Genomic DNA, 22,412 nt, shown 5'->3' with positions numbered 1-22,412 from the left:
TACGTATGGCGAAATGGACATGGGTTATTAACCTATTAGGTGTGTTTTGTGCTTCTGGTAACGGACGGACCAGTGGGGCGTAGACTACATCCTGCTTCGCCCTTAACCCAATAGCGATAGCCTTAGAAGGCGAAGCCTTATACGATATAGAACTGGGGTTACCTACTCTAACCCAGTTTCTATGAGTATAGGCGCAGCCCTCTAAGGTTCGGGCCCCACTGGCTCCGCGAATAGCTGAAGAAAAGCTGTTTGTGTGGGAGTAGATTGTGGGGCCTACTTCTTATTTATAGGGAAGTGAGCCCGGAGGTCGGGCCCACGTCATAGGTGGGCGTGGATTAAGTCTGTCAGTGCTGCACACGTGCAGTGGGGATTACCCAATAGCGATAGCCTTAGAGGGCTGCGCCTATACTCATAGAAACTGGGTTACAGTACGTAACCCCAGATATGTACTGCTGTGTATCTGAGAGGTCAAGAGGTCACTGAAGCTCATCTGATGTGTGCTCTCCTTCAGGGGCCAAGTTCCCCATCAAGTGGACGGCCCCCGAGGCCGCGCTCTACGGGAAGTTCACCATCAAGTCTGACGTGTGGTCCTTCGGCATCCTACTGACGGAGCTGGCCACCAAGGGTCGGGTGCCTTACCCAGGTGAGGGGGGGGGGCTTCACACTTGGGACATCTACATAAAGTGGCCTTATAAAAAGAAAACACACACATACAGTGGGGCAAAAAAGTATTTAGTCAGCCACCAATTGTGCAAGTTCTCCCACTTAAAAAGATGAGACGCCTGTAATTTTCATCCTAGGTATACCTCAACAATGAGAGACAGAATGGGGGGAAAGAATCCAGGAAATCACATTGTAGGATTTTTAATGAATGAATTGGTAAATTCCTCAGTAAAATAATAATAATTTGGTCACCGACAAACAAACAAGATTTCTGTCTCTCACAGACCTGTAACTTCTTCTTTAAGAGCCTCCTCTGTCCTCCACTTGTTAACTGTATTAATGGCACCTGTTTGAACTCGTTATCAGTATAAAAGACACCTGTCCACAACCTCAAACAGTCACACTCCAAACTCCACTATGGCCAAGACCAAAGAGCTGTCAAAGGACACCAGAAACAACATTGTAGACCTGCACTAGGCTGGGAAGACTGAATCTGCAATAGGTAAGCAGCATGGTGTGAAGAAATCAACTGTGGAAGCAATTATTAGAAAAATGGAAGACATACAAGACCACTGATAATCTCCCTCGATCTGGGGCTCCACGCAAGATCTCACCCCGTGGGGTCAAAATGATCACAAGAACGGTGAGCAAAAATCCCAGAACCACACGGGGGGACCTAGTCAATGACCTGCAGAGAGCTGGGACCAAAGTAACAAAGGCTACCATCAGTGACACACTACGCCGCCAGGGACTCAAATCCTGCAGTGCCAGACGTGTCCCCCTGCTTAAGCCATTACATGTCCAGGCCCGTCTGAAATTTGCTAGAGAGCATTTAGATGATCCAGTAGAGAATTGGGAGAATGTCATATGGTCAGATGAAACTAAAATAGAACTTTTTGGTAAAAACTCAACTAGACGTGTTTGGAGGAGAAAGAATGCTGAGTTGCATCCAAAGAACACCATACCTACTGTGAAACATGGGGGTAGAAACATCATGCTTTGGGGCTGTTTTTCTGCAAAGGGACCAGGACGACTGATCCGTGTAAAGGAAAGAATGAATGGGGCCATGTATCGTGAGATTTTGAGTGACAACCTCCTTCCATCAGCAAGGGCATTGAAGATGAAACGTGGCTGGGTCTTTCAGCATGACAATGATCCCAAACACACCGCCCGGGCAACGAAGGAGTGGCTATGAAGAAGCATTTCGAGGTACTGGAGAGGCCAAGCCAGTCTCCAGATCTCAACCCCATAGAACATCTTTGGAGGGAGTTGAAAGTCTGTGTTGCCCAGCGACAGCCCCAAAACATCACTGCTCTAGAGGAGATCTGCATGGAGGAATGGGCCAAAATACCAGCAACAGTGTGTGAAAACCTTGTGAAGACTGACAGAAAACGTTAGACCTCTGTCATTGCCAACAAAGGGTATATAAAAAAGTATTGAGATGAACTTTTGTTATTGACTAAATACTTATTTTCCACCATAATTTGCAAATAAAGTCTTTAAAAATCAAACAATGTGATCTTCTGGATTTTTTTTTCTCATTTTGTCTCTCATAGTTGAGGTATACCTAGGATGAAAATTACAGGCCTCTCTCATCTTTTTAAGTGGGAGAACTTGCACAATTGGTGGCTGACTAAATACTTTTTTGCCCCACTGTAGCTATGAAAACAGAAACCCCTGCTGCTGACAGAATGTGAGCTAACATGAGAACAATGAGAGCATCTGAAATAAAGGGCTAGTCGGCTGATTTCATTCTGTCCGTGTGACGCTAAGCAGGACACAGCATAAATACAGAGGGTATTTGTTAAACAGGTAAAGGCTGTTCTGGTGATACGTGTGACTTTAGCTGGTATTAACAGAGAGCACATGTCCACAGACACTCTATTTAAGCGACTGACACAGAGCAGAAACAGACGTAGATCACGCTGCAGAGGAAGGTCTCATTCCTCCTTGTCCCCTCTCTCCACACATCATTTCATCCTGTTTGCCAAAACCTGTCTCATCAATAAAGACTCTGAGACAACAGGAAAGCCCCTTTGAACACTTTCCACCACATCCAGAAGCAGCATAAATATTTTAATTTTTTATTTACTGGTTGAAGAAAGAAAATACAGTTGAATTCAAGATGCACGGACTAATGCAAATCATAGTTTAAATAATTCGTTTTTCTCAATAACTTAAATTAACCAGTTTAGCCCTGAGCCTGTTTCTCAGGTCTCAGGCTCGAAAATGACATTCCCAGAACAAATGACCATATCTTCACTTCTAAAAGGGTTAAATTAATAATCTTTTTTCTCAAAGTAATGATAAACCTGTGAGTTGGATGTAGAAAAGTCAGAATCAATATAGATGTTTTTTATTTTAAAGAAAATTCAGATTGAACATCGTAGAAAACTGTAAATGATAGTGTCCGTCCAAAAATTATTTTTTACTTAGTGAGAACTGCCCTTGGATGATGGTAAGGTAGACTAAAAGCTTTAGGAATCCAAAGTACAACATATAATAAGTACCCTGTATCAAGATTGATGCTAAACAAGTGACATTTGACCTTTTTAGAGAGGTTTAGCAAAAAGAACTCCACCTCTGAGGTGATTTGGGTGGAAATGGCAGTTTTTACCGTTTCTCTGGAACCCATTGGTCGATTTTGGTGATTGACATCTCTTTCTGACCGTTAGAGCCAATAGAATCGAAGGGGAATCCCCCCACTCACACACATGGTAAAACAAAAAGGTGGGGGCTTTGTGCACGCAGTTTTGCATGAGAGTGAACCTATCTCTCGCTCTGACATCTGGAAACCGAAAAGCAGGTTTATTGCTGATGGATTATCAGAAATAATTTCAAAGGGACACAGACACATTGGATTAACCTATGGATTAACTTCAGCAGCGTTTTTATTGTTTTAATGCCATTGAAGACCACTTTTGACCAGACTACCACACAGGTGAGCCATGTTAGCATTTTTAGCTACCTAGCGCCATATGTTTTGATGTCTGTTTTTGTTATTATCTCAGAGAGTTCGTATAATTGAGTGATAATGAGGGTACCGCTTGATTCTGTGTCACCTCACGATGTGAAACGATGGGTTGGATGTGCAGCAAAGATAAATAATAAGGTCTTGTGAGTGAGTTTCGGTGCAGTCATCTGTTAGCATTTTTCACTCGTTGCTAGTCAGCTGGATTTTTTTTAAACAAAAATTAAAATGATCAGTTAGATGAGTTTCTTCCCATTACAAGGATATACAGATGTAACGCTTCATTTCAGACGCCTACCCATGCGGTCCGTGATAGGCGCGGGATGGGCCCCTGCTGAAAAGGAAAACCCCCCGCAGGACTTAATACGCCCCCTTGATAAATACATTTAATTATAATGAAACCAGCTGCAATGGATCATGGATCCACCAGGGGGAGCCGTGATTAAAAAGCTGCCACACTCATGTGAAATAAACAGCTGATATAGCGGATATTTGTTAAGATCCATATGTCACGGATAGGATCATATTCTGTGCTAAATAAGAGACATGTAATCATTCCTAAACATCACCATGTTTTTATTTAACAAAATAATGTTGTTTAATTCACGTTGACGTAAGTACAAAACCATCGCTATGTTTTTAGATCAGGAAATGCAGCCCGGCTCAAACAAACAATTTTCAATCATCATCCTCACGATCATTTAATGTATCATATGTTCGTGAGTTGAAATGAATGCACTAAATTTAATCCACGTGAGTTTACAACAACAAAAATAATCGCTTTGTTTTTATATCACATCCGACCGGAGGAAAATTCAGCACGGCTCTCACTACCGATCATCCTAATCCCACGGGCAAACAATAATATGTAGGCCTACAGTGTTAATAGTTTACTGTATTATTGGTGTCTAATATTACTGGGGATTTCAGAATGGTACTGGATTTTTATTTATTGTATCGGCTTCATATCGCAATATATTCCCGAAGTCTGAAATGCAAAAATGTCCCACATTAGGGCAATTCACCCTACATTTAATCATTCAAACAAAATCATATTTCGTTTCTTTTTAACGAAATAAATGTGGTTTAATCCACATAATTTACTGTGTTAATTGTTTACTGTAGTATTGTGCACATTGCTTTTCGCTGCTTGTTGCACCCCTGGTTAGAAGCTAAACTGCATTTCGTTGTCTCAGTACCTGTAATATGTGCAATAACAATAAAGTTGAATCTAATCTTGAGCAGGAACAAATGTATTTACTTAGTACATATCTGACATTAACGATTAAACACATTTGTGCATTCTTTAAACCGAGTCAAGACGACTCCGGAGGTGGCGGCACATTAAAGTGTGCACCTGATTGTTTAACTTGAAGGTGCCTGATTGATGACATTTAATCATTCAAACAAAATCATATTTCGTTTATTTTTAACAAAATAAATGTGGTTTAATCCACATAATTTACTGTGTTAATTGTTTACTGTAGTATTGTTTAACTTGAAGGTGCCTGATGTGAACATTTCCAGAAGAACTCTTGCTTGAATGGCCTTTGTATGTATACAGTACAGTGTAGCCCAACCATTTACACCTTCCTTTTTTCCCGTCCAAAGTTTGAATTAGAGAAAGGTAATGGTTATCGATGGTGCTTTTATCCTATTGTATAATAACTAGGGATGGGTATCGTTAGGATTTTATCGATACCGGTACCGGTACCGGTACTGCTTATCAGTATCTGTATTTTTCGATACTCTTATCGATACTTTTCAATAATTTGGTGCTCAAAATTATAGACATGAATACAAGATGTGAAGATTAAACAGTAACTGTATTGTAATTTTCTTGCAGAAATAACTGTATAACTTATACATTAGCTTCTCAGAAGCAGACACAAATAAATAAAATAACTTAAAGGGGCCTGGCTTGCCCTATCATGCTTTTTGGGGTTTTCCCTCAGATAGAGGATGAAATGATCAACAATTGCTGATACATACATTGAAACGTTGACCTTTAACAACATTTAAATGCAGTTTTCCAATTCACAATGACATCTTTAAATTTAACTGGTTTATAAAGCATTCAATGAAAGGCCAAATTATTCTAGGTGTAGGAACTCACATTAATACAATGAGTGTTAATAAACTAAAAAAAAGACAAGGTGATGTGCCTGCAAGACTGCATTCAGGTAAACAAAGCACCGTTTGTCCAGCGGCTTAACGGTATACCGATACCGTCCAATCAGGTACCGGTATTGACTTAGTACCGGTTTTCGGTACCCATCCTTAATAATAACTGTGTGATTTATATTCCTTTTCAAATACATATGGCAACCCATTTACACCGCTCTTCCCGTCAAGAATATGAATAGAACTTAGTTAGATCACTTTATATGTCTGCGAAATAAATGTATAATCACACACGTCTCCCCGTCCCGAAAATAATAAATAAAATAAAAAGAGGAAACAATTTTCAAGTTCAGTTTTCACCATTTTATTTTAAATAACTGACATAACAGACACCATACTGTTGGCCTATCTGCTGCGGAAACCAGGACGAGCTATTTCGGGATCTGTTTTTCGGGGGCTCCTCCTTCTCTCATTTACCCGGCTCCTGATCTTATGGTCAATGTTCAGATTTGGGAACCAATTGGAAACATAGGACTCAATCTTTTTCAACCTCTTGACGGGAAAAAAGGAAGGTGTAAACAGTTGAATGATGAATAAACAGTGAGGAGGGGTACAGTATGAATACACTAGATATACACAGCAGCCCAGCTTGTGAGCAGTATGAACACCAATGAGCGCTCAGCTCGAGATACCAGCGAGTCTAGAGAGAGAATGATATCTGCATTTTCTCTTTTGGTTTTATTAGGACACATCCTGGGGATTGTGTTTACAAACATTGACAAGACCGTTCACCAGCCCCCACCCCCCATGGTGCCTATGCTGTCCTATGTTGCGAACTCTTTGTTTAGAACGAAATCGGAATGTGTGGAGGAATTCTCCCAAGGGGGATGGTCACATTCCACAGCTCTCCCCCCCAACTCCTGTGATCTCCCAACCCCCAGTCTTTAGGTTTGTGTTCGCATATTTCTATGCCGTAATTCATACTGGTCCTCTCACGCACATACATTCTCCTTTAGAGTATACATACATATACGAGTCCGTGTATCTACGGACCATTTGTTTTTCTTTATTAAAAAAGTAAACGGAAGAGCGTCTGAGAGGCGTTTTTTCCCTTTGCTTTTTACCTTACTAAATGATCTAATGGTCAGTGGAGCGAGGGGGGAGGCCCGCGAAACTCGCGGAAGTGATTTCAAAACGAAAAGCACTCGTTTGCTTGAAAATATAATAAGCCTGTGTCTAAAATTGACAACAGGCTTATTATATTTACAGCCCTTAATAACATTCATTTTCTGGTCTCAATGTGTGTCTTGGCCGTTTTCTTTGTGATCGCTAAATTTCCCTTGTTTCCTCTTGCGTGCATATATTGTCTTCAGACATACATGCATTCTTCTCTTGCATACATATATTGTCTTCAGACATACATGCATTCTTCTCTTGCATACATATATTGTCTTCAGACATGCATATATTAGTTTTAATATTAAATGTAAACATTGAATGAATGTGCATGAGAGCAAAATGTATAAATATGAGCATTCAAATATATGAATATGAGAACAAAATGCATGAATGTGTGAGTGACAATATATGAATGTGTGCATTGAAATATGATAATATGAGAGCAGAATGTATGAATGTGTGAGTGTAAATATATACGTGTGTGAGAGTGAAAATGTATGTATGTAAAAGGAGAACATGTGTGTGAGAGTGAAAATGTATGTAAAAGGAGAATATGTGTGTAAGAGTGAAATATATGTATGTAAAAGGAGAATATATGTGTGTAGGAGTGAAAATATGCTACATTTTGAATGTCTGATAAAAGTGAAAAACAATGAACAAGACTTAACGTATTAATAATAATTTATTATACTTATTCCGTTTGGATATAGGATTTTCGACTTTGTTTAGAGCAGTGATCTTTTCTGCAGCAGAGAGCTAAGCGCTGTCAGACCGGACCTAACCCTGAAAAATATTATCATCTGAAATTAATCATGATGTTATTAATATTAAATACATATAAGTATTGTTACAACTTGTATTTAGAAATACTCTGTTGTAATTATTGATGCATAAATGTGTTCATCCATTCAATGTGGTATCTGCTATAATGGGGTTAATGTATGATATTACTTAATAATACAATACATTAGAATATATGATATGATAATTACATTTGAGTTTTATTATTTTCTTATTTCATAGTTTCTCATTATTATTATTTTTATCGCTCATCTTATTTTTGATTGTATTAATCTGTGATATCCTGTTTTTCACTTTAACTACTGTGTAAACACACCCCAACAATATTACAAAAAATATACTGCATAAAGCAAACTATATACTTTATTTGATCTAAAATATTGATATTTTTTCATTATAGTAGCCTGTGAAAACCATAACAAATAAGTGATTAAATGCTACAGTATTCAGCAAACACAACTGCAGAGCTGCAAACATTGCAAACAGACTAAGTTCTACAACACCCAGTTGTCTTTGTTTATTTGTGAATGAAGCGCCATCTCATGGTTAAATCCTGTAATTAAACAAATGGAGAACTTTGGCAACGCCCTCTAGCAATTTGGCAACACCCCCAGCCACTGGGATCCGCTGGGTTTTTGACTGGGAAACACCCATGTGAGTCCTATCTGGAGTGCTACATCTGTAAAACATTCATAGTTTATTAAACGAACATGCCCTCAGACATTGTTTCCTGCAAGATGTTGCAGGAGGGCCCCGGTACCGGGGTCTCTCAGGCTTAACAGGTTAAATGTATTATGTCAACAAATTTCACATAACTTTATGAGTTGGACCTAATATTTGTTATCTAAGCTTGATATAATTGCTGTCAACTAACGTAATACGGTTATGTGAAATCTGTAGACCTATACATTTCATTAAAGTCAACGTTTCCGTTTTTTCTGTGTGTAAAGGCGTAAATGTAACTCATTATTGGTTCAGAGGGTGTGTTTCATATGTAGAGGTGGGATATACTGATGTATTTGGTGGGATATACTGTGTGTTTTCTCCTCAGGCATGAATAACCGGGAGGTTCTGGAGCAGGTGGAGCGGGGCTACAGGATGCCGATCCCCCAGGACTGCCCCGTCTCCCTGCACGAGCTCATGCTGCAGTGCTGGAAGAAGGATGCCGAGGAGCGGCCCACCTTCGAGTACCTGCAGGCCTTCCTGGAGGATTACTTCACAGCCACGGAGCCTCAGTACCAGCCCGGGGACAACCTCTAGACCCGGGAACAACCTCCAGACCCGGGGACAACCTCTAGACCCGGGAACAACCTCCAGACCCGGGGACAACTTCTAGACCCGGGGACAACCTCTAGACCCGGGGACAACCTCCAGACCCGGGAACCACCTCCAGACCCGGGGACCACCTCCAGACCCGGGGACCACCTCCAGACCCGGGTTGGAAACTGGTAGAAACTCTGGAGCCTTCCCAGCCTTTGTTGAAGGATCTGTACAGCTTCCTCAGTTCCACCCACAAACTCCCCCCCCCGTATCTGAACTCTGCAAATGCTATAAGCAGGGAAGTTGGGGGGGTGGATTATGGACGGAGTTAACTGATAATGCAATGTATTCAATGTAAATAAGAAAGCTGGTTTTACTTTGTGTGTTTGCTTTAAGATTGTATTTTCTCCTGCACACAGCGATGAAGGAGGCGTGTGACCTGACCCTGGATCAGACTGTAGCCTTCTCCAGAGGTTCCATTGGATGCCAACATATATTTTTTTCGAATTTTCAAATTGTGTAAATAATTCAGCCCCAGATTATTTCTTTAATCCTAACTTCTTCTCAACTGCAGAGGCTTCTCAGACGAGCAGACCTCCGTCATCACTTTGAAAACAGTTGGATGAAAGATATTTCTTGGTTCTACTGCAAGTGTTGTTTCTGATAGCTTGGTTATCTTGAGAGCAGAGAATGTTTGTCAGGTGGTGTAGAGTGCTGCAGCTGGACCTGGACCGCTCTCCTCCTCCTCACTGATTCCTTCTTTCATTTGGACTATTTTACTTTAAAACCCTTTCAAATGAAAGTCACTTGTACTGTATGTTCAGAGGAGGCTTCAACACTTCAGAACAGAAGTCAGGATCTGAAGCCACTGAATGAAGATGAGCTGATCAGGTCTCAATGCACATGGTTTTGTTGCCATGGAAACCCCTTTTTTTTCAGTTTTACAGCTAAATGGTTTTAAGTGTCACTTGCTTTCCTTTCTTTATACTTTTTCATTTCCATTTTTAACATAGCTTGTTTTGTTCATTCAGTGATTTGGCATTTGAATTTCAGAAAAGAACAATAAACCTTTTACACTGTTTCCAACACACTTCTTTAAACCGTGACATGCTGAGGAGAAACCCAGGATAATGAGGAACTGCTGCTTTCATATTGCACTTCCATAAAGTCAGGAGATTAGCCAAATATATACAGACTTGAATTGTCTGATATGCTGACTGTTTCTTCAGCATATTCAACTGCACGTGCGCACTCCTGCAGATGGAGGACAGCAGTGACCACAGACCTACCCTAATGATTCCTAACATGAACAATACTTTCTAATACAAAAAAAGCATCAAATATAATGTTTGAATACAGGAATGAGCTCAGAAAGGGAGTTTTGGTCTGTGTGTTGAAGATGTGGGGGTCCGTGCAGTCTCTGATCTGTTCACACTAACATGTCTCTGAAAAACAGCCGCACTGGAGGAGTTCAAAAACAAATGTGACACAAGACATATGATACATCCAAAATGAACATGCACTTATGGATTTATTTAAAAAAGAGCAAAGATTCATGTTAGGCAAGGCAATTTTATTTATGTAGCACTTTTCAGCACGTGGCGATTCAAAGTGCTTTACAGATTAAAAGCAAAAGACATTTAAGAACAAATACAGCATAAATACATTATTAAAAAGGCATTTAAAAACAGGCATAATGAGCAAAGGTAATGAAATAAAATAAATAAAGAAACACAGCAGGTATAGAATAAATGACTAAAAAGGCATACTGTAGTATGAGTATGGGCAGCTCAATTAAAAGCAGCGGCAAATAGGTGCGTTTTTAGTCTGGATTTAAAAATAGGACGTGTTTCAGCGGACGTGCACGATTTGGGCAGTTTGTTCCAGATTGTTGGGGCATAATAACTAAAAGCTGCTTTTCCATGTTTAGTGGTTATTCTCGGAACAGAGAGCAGACCCAACCCAGAAGACCTGAGACTCCTGGATGCTTCATAGTGATGGAGGAGGTCGTCTATATACCTCGGTACTAAGCCATTTAGTGATTTAAAAACTAGCAGTAGTATTTTAAAATCAATTATTTGGCAGACTGGAAGCCAGTGTAATGATCTCAGAACCAGAGTAATGTGATCCACTTTTCTAGTGTCAGTGAGTACTCGAGCAGCAGCGTTCTAAATCAGCTGCAGCTTTCTGATAGATTTTTTAGTGAGCCCTGTGAATACACTATTGCAGTAGTCGAGTCTACTGAAAATAAAAGCATGGACAAGTTTTTCTAAATCCTGTTGCGACATTAGTTTTTTTATCTTATGTTACTCAGAACTAATCAGAACACTCTTATTCAGAGCTGATAGTGAGGTGTGTGTTTATACAGTCCCCTCCAAAGCTATTGGAACAGCGAGGCCAACTGTTTTATTTTTGCTGTACACTGAAAACATTTAGGTTTGACATCAAAAGATGAATATGAGCCAAAAGGTCAGTATTTCAGCTTTTCATTCCAGGTATTTACATCTAGATCTGTTAAACAGCTGAGAAGATAGCACCTTTTGTTTAAACACACCCATTTTCAAAGTGAGCTAAGTATTGGCACATGTGACTGACAGGTGCTTTTTGTTGCCCAGGTGTGTCCTGCTACATTGTTTTGTTTTTTGCCTTTATTTAACCAGGATAGGTCTCATTGAGATTAAAAATCTCTTTTTCAAGAGAGTCCTGGCCCAAGAATGGTAACAGCACAGTTTCAGACAGTTTTACAGTTACAGATAATTAAAAAACACACAATCACAACACAGTCATACACCAAGTTTAGCCAAAGCATTTACAGACACAGCGGCCTGTTTCAAGGTCAGTTAAAGTTGCTTTGAGTGTTTCTAATAAGACCAGCTCAGTTTGAAGCAGGTTCCAAGCTTGAGGGGCAGCGTAACTGAACGCCCTTTTCCCAAGTTCAGTACGGACCTTTGGTTCAGTGAAAAGGAAAAAGTTCTCGGAGCGAAGCTGATAGGATCCTATGCATTTTCTATTTATGTACATCCTTAGATAAAGGGGATGAGCACCAAGAATAGCCTTATTTATAAGGCCTTATATATTTATTCCAAACTCACAATATATATATCCTTCCAGTAATAAAACGTAATGCACAATGCAATGGGTACACAGTATCCAAAGTCTTTAGGCACTGGTTAGAGGCATTCATGTAAAGCAGATCGCCAGAATCCAATACTGGTAAAAACGTTACAGAGATCAAATGTTTCCTTGTCTGAAAGGAGAAACCTAATTTTAAAAGAACATTTTCAGTGTGTGACTTGAAAGATAAGTTCTGATCAATAATAAAACCTAGATATTTGTATGTAGTGACCCTTTCAATGTCAATGTCAGTCCCTTGAACAGTACAAATGTTGGGGAGAAAATAAGTTAACTTTTTGCCATTTGAAAATATAATGAGTTTGGATTTGTCTGCATTTAATACTAACTTGAGTTGAGATAAATTAGATGGAATAACATCAAAGGCAGACTGGAGGAAATCAAGACTTTGCTCTATAGAAGAGGATGAACAATAAATAACAGTATCATCTGCATAAAAATGGAAAGCAGCCTTTGATAAATTATTACAGAGATTATTTACATATATGGTGAAATTATTGGTCGGGTTCCATCTACTTTCAGTGTGTAAAAGGAGTCTCCTATTTCCTCCACGATAGCCTCAGTCACCACATTGCTGAGTGTACTTATGAGTTCATTTTGCATTTCGTGACAAGTGTAAGTGGCGTTTCGAAGGATTGATTTCACTACATCAGCCAATTTGGGGTCTTTTTTATCGTATAGTCCAGCAGGGAGAGGAAAAGGCCACTGCCCCCCTCTGACATGTTATCAAAAGCCTCTATCTTCCCTCGTAAAGGCAGCTGGTTTTCCACCAGAAATCAATAAGAGAGGAGATATAATACCTGTTTTTTCGTAGTTGGTCTGCGTTAACAAGTGTAGACATCTCCTTTCCAGTGCTGGCACGCCTCTCTCGCTCCTTCCACAATGCATAGCAAGAGAGATGCTCCTTTGAATTTGCATGTTTCTGAAATCCCTTATATCTCTCCAACCCATTTTTCCAGTACGGAAGCCAACCGACATAAATGCATCCATTCTCCGGGTTTTGCTAGACTGCCGACAGCAGAAACAAAATGCAGCATCGGCCTTGACACTGTATTCAAGCCAGTCTCGGTTGTGATACCAAGCAGAGACAAACAAACGCCTCCTGCCAGTGAGGATGCTGTAAGCAGGGGTGGACTGGGACAAAAATTCAGCCCTGGCATTTTCTGTCCAGACCAGCCCACTACATTTTCAGCGGACACTACATAGAAGTCCACTAAACTTGCGGCATCTTCTCTCATGCATACTACAAAGGAGAGTCATATTCCTTGATAGCAGTTAACAAACAAAGCACTTAACTATGAACTCAAGGACTAAAATTGACAGCTATATCAATCAATCTTTATTCATTATAGTGTCAAATCACAACAGAAGTTATGTCATGACTAGGGGTGGGACGAGACCAACGGGAAGAACCCTTATGCTACCCTTTCAGTTTTTAGTCTGTGACTGTAAAAATCTTTTGGTGTAAGCCCAGTATTAGTTAAAACCAGACTCGGACAATAATAACAAAAAAAATATCCTGACAAATAATCTAAATAGAAACATATTACAGACAGTAGCAGCATTAGAGCTGAAACTCACTCACTCATTATGAAACCATAAATAGAGAATTGGAAAAAAAAAAATATATATATATATACTGTAGCTGTGTGAAAAGTCTAAGACATGGGTTACAGGTCTGAATAGATATGCATTCTCATATACGTGTATGTGCAGAAGTATGTATTGCTCTATACTTCCTCGTCCGCAGCCAGCCAGCTCCACTCCTCACCAAATTCGTGACCTGCAAGAAACAGCAAACAGAACTTGTACTCAGTATCTGTGCACTGACAAATATATGTAGCCATGTAGCCATATTGTGACGTAGTGACACTTAGTGAACAAATGTATCTGTCATGAAGGATGACTTAAGTCTCAAAAGAGCCCTAAGGCCTACCTGCATAACTGTTAATTGAACTTAAAAGATATGCAGATGTTTGAAATTAAAACCATCAATATGAAAATCTTCAGCCAGGAAATAATCATAATCAAACCTTTTGTTTCAATCTGAGACAAAACAAGTTGCATAATAAACTCACAAAGTCAAGACGAAGCTCTCAGATATGATGGATGACTCAAGCATCATAGAAGAACTTCTAGCAGGTCAGGAAAACCTGTTTGACAGGAGATAATGGTAGCAGAGAATATAAAGAGACATTTATGAATTACCAATTGTCATTTTATCACACATATAGTATGTTTCTTCACATAAACCTTTAAACATACACATATTGCATTCCTCTCACCACATGAAATAAGCTCAGGAACCTAAAAGTGGCCCAGTGAATGATGGAGCCTTAGGCTCTCATATATAGGGTGGTCCACCTAAAAGAGAGATGGAAACATTATTAAGTCTCATCATCACAAATCAAGTATGAATTAATATAACATTATAAGACACATGACATACTCAAAAAATCATAGACTTCTCAAAAAGTGGTGAAGTGGAGGCAGTAAGGGAGCGAATCCTCGAACATGGACGGAGGGGGAACAACTCCTCAAGCTCTCACATGTCAAGTGGTCAACCTGAGAGGGAATCGGATACATTATTAAGTCTGAAAAATAAATAAAATGTTTTCCTCTGTCCTGCACCTAGAGTTGAAAACTTTTGGGATGTGCGTTTCTTTCAAAACTTTTTTAAATGATGAAGTATGAATTTATAAAGCATTAAAAAATACATGATAAACTTACCAAATTCTAACAGTGACAGAACAAGTCCACATATAGAACAGAGGGAGAACGACTCCTCAAATATATCAGAACAACCTGTAATGGAGAATAATTGATAATTTAGTGTACATGATCACACCATTAAGGATCAACACATAAGCACAATACAACTTCTGAAAAGCATCATTAAAATGACAAATAATGAATTACTACATCCATAATGTGTGATGTGTGATAATAACAATAATATTAAATATTTCTCGCCTTATCAGTGGAGCAGCTTTTTAAGCAGCTCACTCTTCTCTGCAAGTCTGTCTATCACAGAGTCAGAGTCCAAGGACATGAGGATGTCTTTCTCTGTGGCCATCAACATAAATGCCTCCAATTTATCAGATGAGAGGGTGCTTCTGAGTCTGTTTTTAATAAACTTCAAAATTGAAAATGTGCGCTCACAAGCCACCTGTGTGAGGGATAATGTAAGCAGGTATTTATAAGCAAGGCCTAGGACAGGGTATGCATCTGTTAGCATGTTGAAACGGCGAAGTATCTGGTAGCAGCACAGAGGGCATTCTTTGCAGGAGCAACAGCTTATGGGAGTTATCTCAACCTCTTCTGTGTTGTCCTCCTCACCACCTGATCCATCTTCTACTGTTCTTGCTTTGTACTCTGCCAATGGGGATGCCTTCAGCCTGTTCCACTGGAGTGCAAAGCTTTTCAACTCGGCCTGCATATTTTCCTTGGTTGCCCTGCTGTCAAATCCTTGCAAGCACTTGCCTAAGTCTTGAAGGGCAGACTGGGGAAGAGCACTGGTGCAGAGCTGAGGGAAGTTTCTGGGATCCAGACATGCCAAGTCAGCATATAGATTGCCGTGTGTTAAAAAGCGCCTATGAATGGCTTCAATTGCTGTGTCCATGATCCGGTTATGCACATTCACCTCATAGGATTTTTCTGCATCATCCAGGGTCTCATCCTGAGCCATCTCTCCAGGCAAGACTTTCTTCATCCTCCTCCTCTTTTGTGGCAGTGTGGCCTCCACTTCAATGTCCGTGTCATCTCTCTCTTGGATTTCTGTGTTTGTCCAGTTGACAAATGTGTCTGCTGCTTTTTTTACAGATTCAAAATCTCTTCCCAAGCTTTTCAGCGTATCCTGTGTCGATGCCACCATTCTGTGAGCAGAGAGGATGTCCAATCCTGCCGTCTGAAGGTATTTAGACAATGGAGAGGTATGTTCAAATATGCGGAGGAAGATTTGAGCCATCAAGATCGTCTCATACTTGAGCAATGACTCTGCATATCCTCTGGCCATGACACGGATACATGGTTTCACTGTTGCCTGTTTCTGTATAGCTGATAATATCAACAGCACATCAACGTACAGAACCATCTTCCGGTTTTCCAAAGGAGCCAAACACCTTCTTCAGGGCCTCATGCTTGGCCCACCAGCGTGTCTCGCCAATAGGAGCAAGGCGTCTACGTCTCTTGTTTCGGCCTGACTCTTCCCACACATTCATCCTTTTATATGACTCTTTGATGAATACCGCAATGCCATTGAGGAGCGCAAACAGGGACCCACTCTCAATAACAATCTGGGTTGTGTTTGCAAGCACCTCTCGTGCCACCAGACAAATGCAACCATTTTTCGCTGTTCTCAATGCAGCTGTCCAGGGGTGCTCTTTTAAACAGAAATCATACTTCCCCAGTAGAAGTATGAGTTCCAAGAAATTACCATGATCAACTGTGTGGTCTTCCAGAGTATATACTGCCTCATTTTCTGACCTCCTGTATGCAAGCCCCCTCTTCCCAAGACCCTTGATGACATCTACGATGCGCTCCAAAACCTGCCGTCTCTTTCTGACCTGCTCTCTGTGCGCCAACATCTGACTGCCACCAAACACACTGCTGATATCAGCACTGGCGGATTTCAAGAGGTAAGCTTCAGCACAGTTTCTGTGTCCACTGCTTCTCTCATGCTCCTCTGTGCGCTGGTGTATATGCCTCCAATCTGACATTCCACTGATGAACAGACTGCTATCAGTTCTATTACCGAATGCCATGCAGATGAAACAATACAGCATGTGACGCTCTGGATAGTATGTCAGCCACCTTCTACTGGTGCCGTCTCTGCTACAGAACACTTTCTGCACCACTGGATTGCTACTTTTTTGCTGAGGATGGTAAGTTAAAAATGACTGGAGATTTCTCTGATCAGGTTGTGAAAAAAAATCTGTTATTTGACTGGCACACTCATAGCTCTCAACAGCTGTTTCCCTCTCAGGTGATCCTGTCTTTGGGCTGACACACTCCTCACTCTCTACAGCCAAACCACAGAATAATGTACAAGATAAAAGATTGTTCATATTGAACGAAACGTTCGCGAGCGTAACAACACTAGTGGCTTTGCCATGTTTTCATTATGACACTTAGTGTTTTCCAATGCAAAAAAGTCCGATCTTTGTGACAATACCTGAAAATGCTCAAGACAGCACTATACACAGCCATTTGAAAACTACAGTAAAAGTAACACATTTACAAAGAAATTAAAGTTACACACAAATTATGAAATAGTTATCACCTCAGTAAACAATAAATGAATTGAAAGATTACAATAAATTCAATGGCAAATATTGCAAATTAATCTAATTATTTCCTATAGGTTTACTTATATTTTTTGCTAAAATTCAAAGTATCTCATCTGTGTTTACAATACAGCTTGATTCCGCCGCTTCATCTCTACTTACAGCTCGTTGGTCCATGTGAACGTTTACTTTTGCTATGGCTACAAGAAATCGCTGACGTTAGCAGCTCTTAGCTAGCCTAGCTAAATCATCTGAACAATAAAAACCCATAATATCACAATTCGGCATATTTAAACAAAATCAACCACAACTACCAACATTCACAGCCCTTCAACTCTGGGCTAATATGTTGTCACAAGTAGGACTATGCAGTTAAGTTTTCTACTTTTTTTTTGGACATGTCTCAAAAATGTAGCCTAGCCAGCCCAGGCTAACGTTACTTACCATGTATTCCTCCACTCGCTCGTCTCCCGGCGCAGCAGCACCTGCTGGGGCGGTGACCACGGCACCAAATAGGTCCGTCAATTTAGAATATTTAGCAGCCTCCACCAACAGAGACTTCAGCTTTTTAAGTCGCAGTTTTTCAGCGCCACCCGGGCGTTTCTTCTGCTTATCCATTTTCAGCGCAGCAGCAGCCCGTCCCGCGACTCCCACCCATGCCATGAGGTCCCGCCCCACCCTGGTTTGTGTTGTGATTGACAGCACTGTCAGGGCTCTCTGAGCCTGTCAGCCCATGATTGATTGACAATGACAAACAATAGACCAATAATATGTGTCGATGCTGGCAACACACTGCTAGCCCTCTGTAGCCAATTGGCCGGCCCAATTGGAGGGAATTTAGAGGTGGAAAAAAAGAAAAGAAAAAACATTGCGTTCCGGCCCACATTGGGTCAACGGCCCACCGGGACGATGCCCGGTATGCCAGATGGCCAGTCCACCCCTGGCTGTAAGGGTATTGTTTTAAGAAGATTTGTTTGGGCTGATCAGTTCCAAGATCATCTATGGGTTGTTGAATTCCAGCGCTAACGTTAGCTGCAGCAGGTGGATGGGCTTGGCTAGCAGGTTGGCTGGTCGAAGAGCACGGCTCCAGCTCTTCAGAGGTGGTGCCGCCGGCGATGCTGGAGATGGGTGCATTATTCCCTTCGTTTTCAGGAGGTGGAGGAGTTGGAGGAGGCCGTGTAGCAGCTGCACCTTGCAGCCATTTACGTATATTCATTACTTTATTATTGTCCAACAGTCCGAGCATTAGCTTCGTCTCACTGACTTGCTAATTATGCGCGCATTTTTTGAATTAATAACAACAAATCAAAGGCCGGGGTCATTGGTCAAGAAACACACCAATCACCAGTGAGCACACCTCAGGCTGTGTTTTTTATTTATATTCTTTATTTCTGATTTATTTCACACAAAAAGGATTTAGTGGAAACGTTTTCACTTATAATATGATAAAAAAATTAATTAAAAAAACGGCAAAGTGGCAGGGCTTGCCTGGCCTGGCAGGGGGGGCACAGTGACTCATTTGGGGGGGCATGGCCCGCGAATGCCCACCCATGACGCCGACCCTGCCCTGGTCTGACATTTCGTTGGATTTTGTCACGGCTCTTCCTCCATCCAAGGGTAACACTACTGTCCTCACTGTAGTGGACAGGTTCTCTAAGATGGTCCATTTTATTGCCATGCCAAAGTTGCCGTCAGCTAAAGAGACTGCTCACAGGCGTTATTGACTCATGTTGTCCGTATTCATGTTATTCCCAGAGACATTGTGTCGGATCGAGGTCCTCAGTTTTCCTCCAGATTATGGAAGGAGTTTTGCTCCCTCCTGGGAGCGTCCGTCAGCCTCACCTCAGGTTATCATCCCCAGTCCAACGGATAGACGGAACGGCTGAATCAAGAGCTGGAGACGTGCCTGCGCTGCCTGGTTTCTCAGAACCCTGCAACCTGGAGCGAGCATCTGACATGGGTGGAGTATGCACGCAACTCTTTGCCCACCTCTGCTGCCGGTCTCCCTTTCACTGTGTCTTTGGCTATCAGCCTCCTCTATTCTCAAAAACTGAGAAGGAGGTGGTGGTGACATCTGCTCACGCCTTAGTCAGAAGATGCCACCGTGACTGGGCTGCAGCTCGTCGGGTCCTCCTGAGGAATTCGGCTCGGATGAAGACGGTGGCGGATCAACGGCGGCGGCGGGCGGCACCTACATACAGACGGGGGCAGCGGGTGTGGTTGTCCACAAAGGATCTGCCACTCAGGGTCTTGTCAAAGAAACTCGCTCCAAGGTTTGTGGGTCCATTTCCTGTCACTAAAATAATCAATACGTCTCCAGTCAGTGAGAAATCGAGTCGGAGGTCGTCGATTTCTGGTTGATTGGGAGGGCTACGGTCCTGAAGAACGGTCAAAAACCGAGTAAGTTTGTTGCTGAACTTAGTGGAGAAATGCGGAAAAGTGAAATGATTTGAATCAAATTGTTACAGCTCAAATGCATTGCAATGACTTTGTTGAAAACTTGAAAGTGAAATGTTAAACTGGAAGAGTAGGAACAATAGTGATGAAGCTTAATATTTCAAAGAAAAGGTTTAGAAAAAGGTATAAACAATTAAATGCATAGCCTCAATGTCCTGAAATAGCTAAATAATGTAATAGTTGAACAGTTTATAGCTGAAAGTAGGCTTAAGGAGTTAGATATGAAATGTAAGTAGTAGTGAATGAATGTATATTAAGAAGAGAAAAGAAAGTAAAAAGGCTTTGAAAAGCAGCAGAATATTTTAACTGCAAACTTTTGAACTAACTTGATGGCGAGTGATCTGTGACAATGGAAACGGAATTTGATGAAACTCCATAATACGCTTAGATGTGTTGATGACTGCATCATTCCCAAACCTGTGAAGTTTTGGGCCGTTTTCAGCATGTTTCACTGAAGTTATGAGAAAACCGTGTTTCACGGTTAGCATTGTGTTGCCGTGGCAACGGCATTTGAAGAAATCTCAAAAATGTCCCATAGATGTCTTCACGGCTGAACTGTTAGCACACATGTGAAGTTTGAGCACTTGTTGACAATTTTCATAGGAGTTATAGCAATATCGTGTTTTATGGCTAGGGATGCGTTGCTATGGCAACATCTTTTGAGGAAAACTCACTATTGGCACATAGACATGTTGAGGGCTGGACCATTAACCATTATTTGAAGTCTGGTGCTGTTTTGACCCTTTTCATAGGCGTTACGACGACATCGTGTTTAATGGCGAGGGATGCGTTTCCATGGCAACAGCCTATGGTGAGATCTCAGATTTGGCGTAGAGCTGATGAGGCATGGACCGGTGATATACAAGTGAAGTTTGGGGGACGATCGGACCATGTCCATTGGAGTTACAGCGACAGCGTGTTTTATGGCGAGGGATGCGTATCCGGGGAAATATGATGACACCCTATAATTGACGTAGAGCTGTCGAGGGCATCACCATTAACCATTATCTGAAGTCTGCTGCTCGGAGCATATCAGTTGGAGTTATGACATCATCGTGTTCCATGACACAGGTGTTTATATTTGAGCTAACGACGACAGCTGTGTGTGTGTCCAGAGATCAAAGGTTTCCATGGTTTTGTGCAGTAATCAGTCAGAGGAGAGTTTTTCCATTGTTCTGAATGAGAGATAAGCCTCTTGCATTTCTAACTTTTGTTGAAAAAATTATAATACAAACCTCCAGTCTGTCTGTGGGCGTGTCTGCTCTGATTAGATGATGTCACTCAGGTGTGTGAGCCCAATCTGCCCAGCAACACCATGGTTACCAACTGCAGCACTGAGTGCCATTAAGAATGCATTGAGGATTATATCTGACAATGTTGCCACCTGTTCAAAAACTATGAAAAGAAAGTGAGCATCAGGGAAACCCAATGAACTGATATGTTTTTTTTGGGTTTTGTGTGTCAAATGTGAAGATGGGAGCAGTTTGTCTAAAGTTGACTTCTCTCTGTTCTGAAGAAAGTTCCGGTCAAATTTAACATGGGAGTCTATTTGAAGCTAGGTGGACTTTTTGTCACTCAGATCACTATTGGGCCAGAACGGTGGGTCCGTTTGATATGATGAAGGCAATTGAGCAGGCCAGACTAGTTATGCTCCTGAAATCTTTTGAGATGATTTGAATAGAGTGTATATTTTGGCTCTGAGAGCAGTTTTAAAATATGTTTTCCGAAGATTTTGAAGACTCTCTACACTCTAAGTCAGGCATGGGCAAACTAAGGCCCGCGGGCCATATACGGCCTGTTGGGCTTTTTAATCCAGCCCGCCGAATATTGGTACAACATTTTCCAAATTATAGTAAAGACCGCATTAATTTAGCCTTTTTCCTGCAATACCCGGCATTTCAGTTGATCCCACTATATGGCGCACTACAGACACAAATTACCTTTGCTGGAGTCGGCAAACCAGCAAGAACGAAGAAACAAATCCGTCCCGCTTACATTGGAGGGGGTCAAGATTAACCTGAGCAATAACAGTTCAAGGTTAGTACAGTACAGCGAATAAAAGTTGTAACAAGCAGTAGCGCTGAGAAAAGGGACTAGAGTTCATATGGATGAGGGAATTCCATTGGCGCTATGTCCTGGCCTGCGCCTTTACCTTGGACTTCTAATAGAACTGCTCGGGTTTTGATAGAAAGAGTGGGGAAGTTCATGAGATCTTTCTAGATTCTACAATGTCTGTGTGTTAGAAAGAGAGTGTGTGTATGTGTGAGAGAGAGAGAGTGTGTATGTGTGTGTGTGTGTGTGTGTGTGTGTGTGTGTGTGTGTGTGTGTGTGTGTGTGTGTGTGTGTGTGTGTGTGTGTGTGTGTGTGTATGTGTGTGTGTGTGTGTGTGTGTGTGTGTGTGTGTGTGTGTGTGAGAGAGAGAGAGAGAGAGAGAGAGAGAGTGTGTGAGAGAGAGAGAGAGAGTGTGTATGTGTGTGAGAGAGAGTGTGTGTGTCTGTGTGTGAGAGAGAATGTGTGTGTCTGTGTGTGAGAGAGAGAAT

General features: G+C 41.3%; 2 protein-coding genes across 7 annotated transcripts in view; one reads left to right on the top strand and one right to left on the bottom strand.

Annotated features, from left to right (window-relative positions):
• The window catches only part of LOC307016836 (tyrosine-protein kinase Fyn), a 104,394-nt gene extending 94,315 nt beyond the window's left edge, over positions 1-10,079 (top strand). For all 5 annotated transcript variants that reach the window (XM_079646159.1, XM_079646158.1, XM_079646160.1 and 2 more), the window contains 2 exons: positions 512-643; positions 8,790-10,079. In XM_079646159.1, the coding sequence (XP_079502285.1) occupies positions 512-643; positions 8,790-8,998 (341 nt within the window). In that variant the 3' untranslated portion in view covers positions 8,999-10,079. The remainder of the gene's footprint in view (positions 1-511; positions 644-8,789) is intronic.
• A 4,473-nt stretch (positions 10,080-14,552) lies between these two features.
• LOC307016839 (uncharacterized protein) lies at positions 14,553-17,862 on the bottom strand. 2 transcript variants are annotated; one of them, XM_079646170.1, is made up of 3 exons: positions 15,104-17,862; positions 14,861-14,935; positions 14,555-14,695 (listed from the first exon to the last, which is right to left on the bottom strand). In XM_079646170.1, exon 1 carries the CDS (start codon positions 16,221-16,223, stop codon positions 15,108-15,110), a length of 1,116 nt encoding a protein of 371 aa, XP_079502296.1. In that variant the 5' UTR covers positions 16,224-17,862; the 3' UTR covers positions 14,555-14,695; positions 14,861-14,935; positions 15,104-15,107. The 2 variants fall into 2 exon arrangements, with proteins under 2 accessions (XP_079502295.1, XP_079502296.1); XM_079646169.1 differs by having other exon boundaries at positions 14,553-14,695; positions 14,861-17,862.
• Between the last annotated feature and the right edge of the window lie 4,550 nt (positions 17,863-22,412).

The sequence above is a fragment of the Notothenia rossii genome (assembly GCF_949606895.1).
Source record: "Notothenia rossii genome assembly, chromosome: 8".
Lineage (NCBI taxonomy): Eukaryota > Metazoa > Chordata > Actinopteri > Perciformes > Nototheniidae > Notothenia > Notothenia rossii.
This window is presented reverse-complemented; position numbering and strand designations above follow the sequence as displayed.

Bases quoted from the DNA above. Each gene is read 5' to 3' on its own strand.
- LOC307016839 (XM_079646169.1), bottom strand. From the start codon at position 16,223: ATGGTTCTGTACGTTGATGTGCTGTTGATATTATCAGCTATACAGAAA.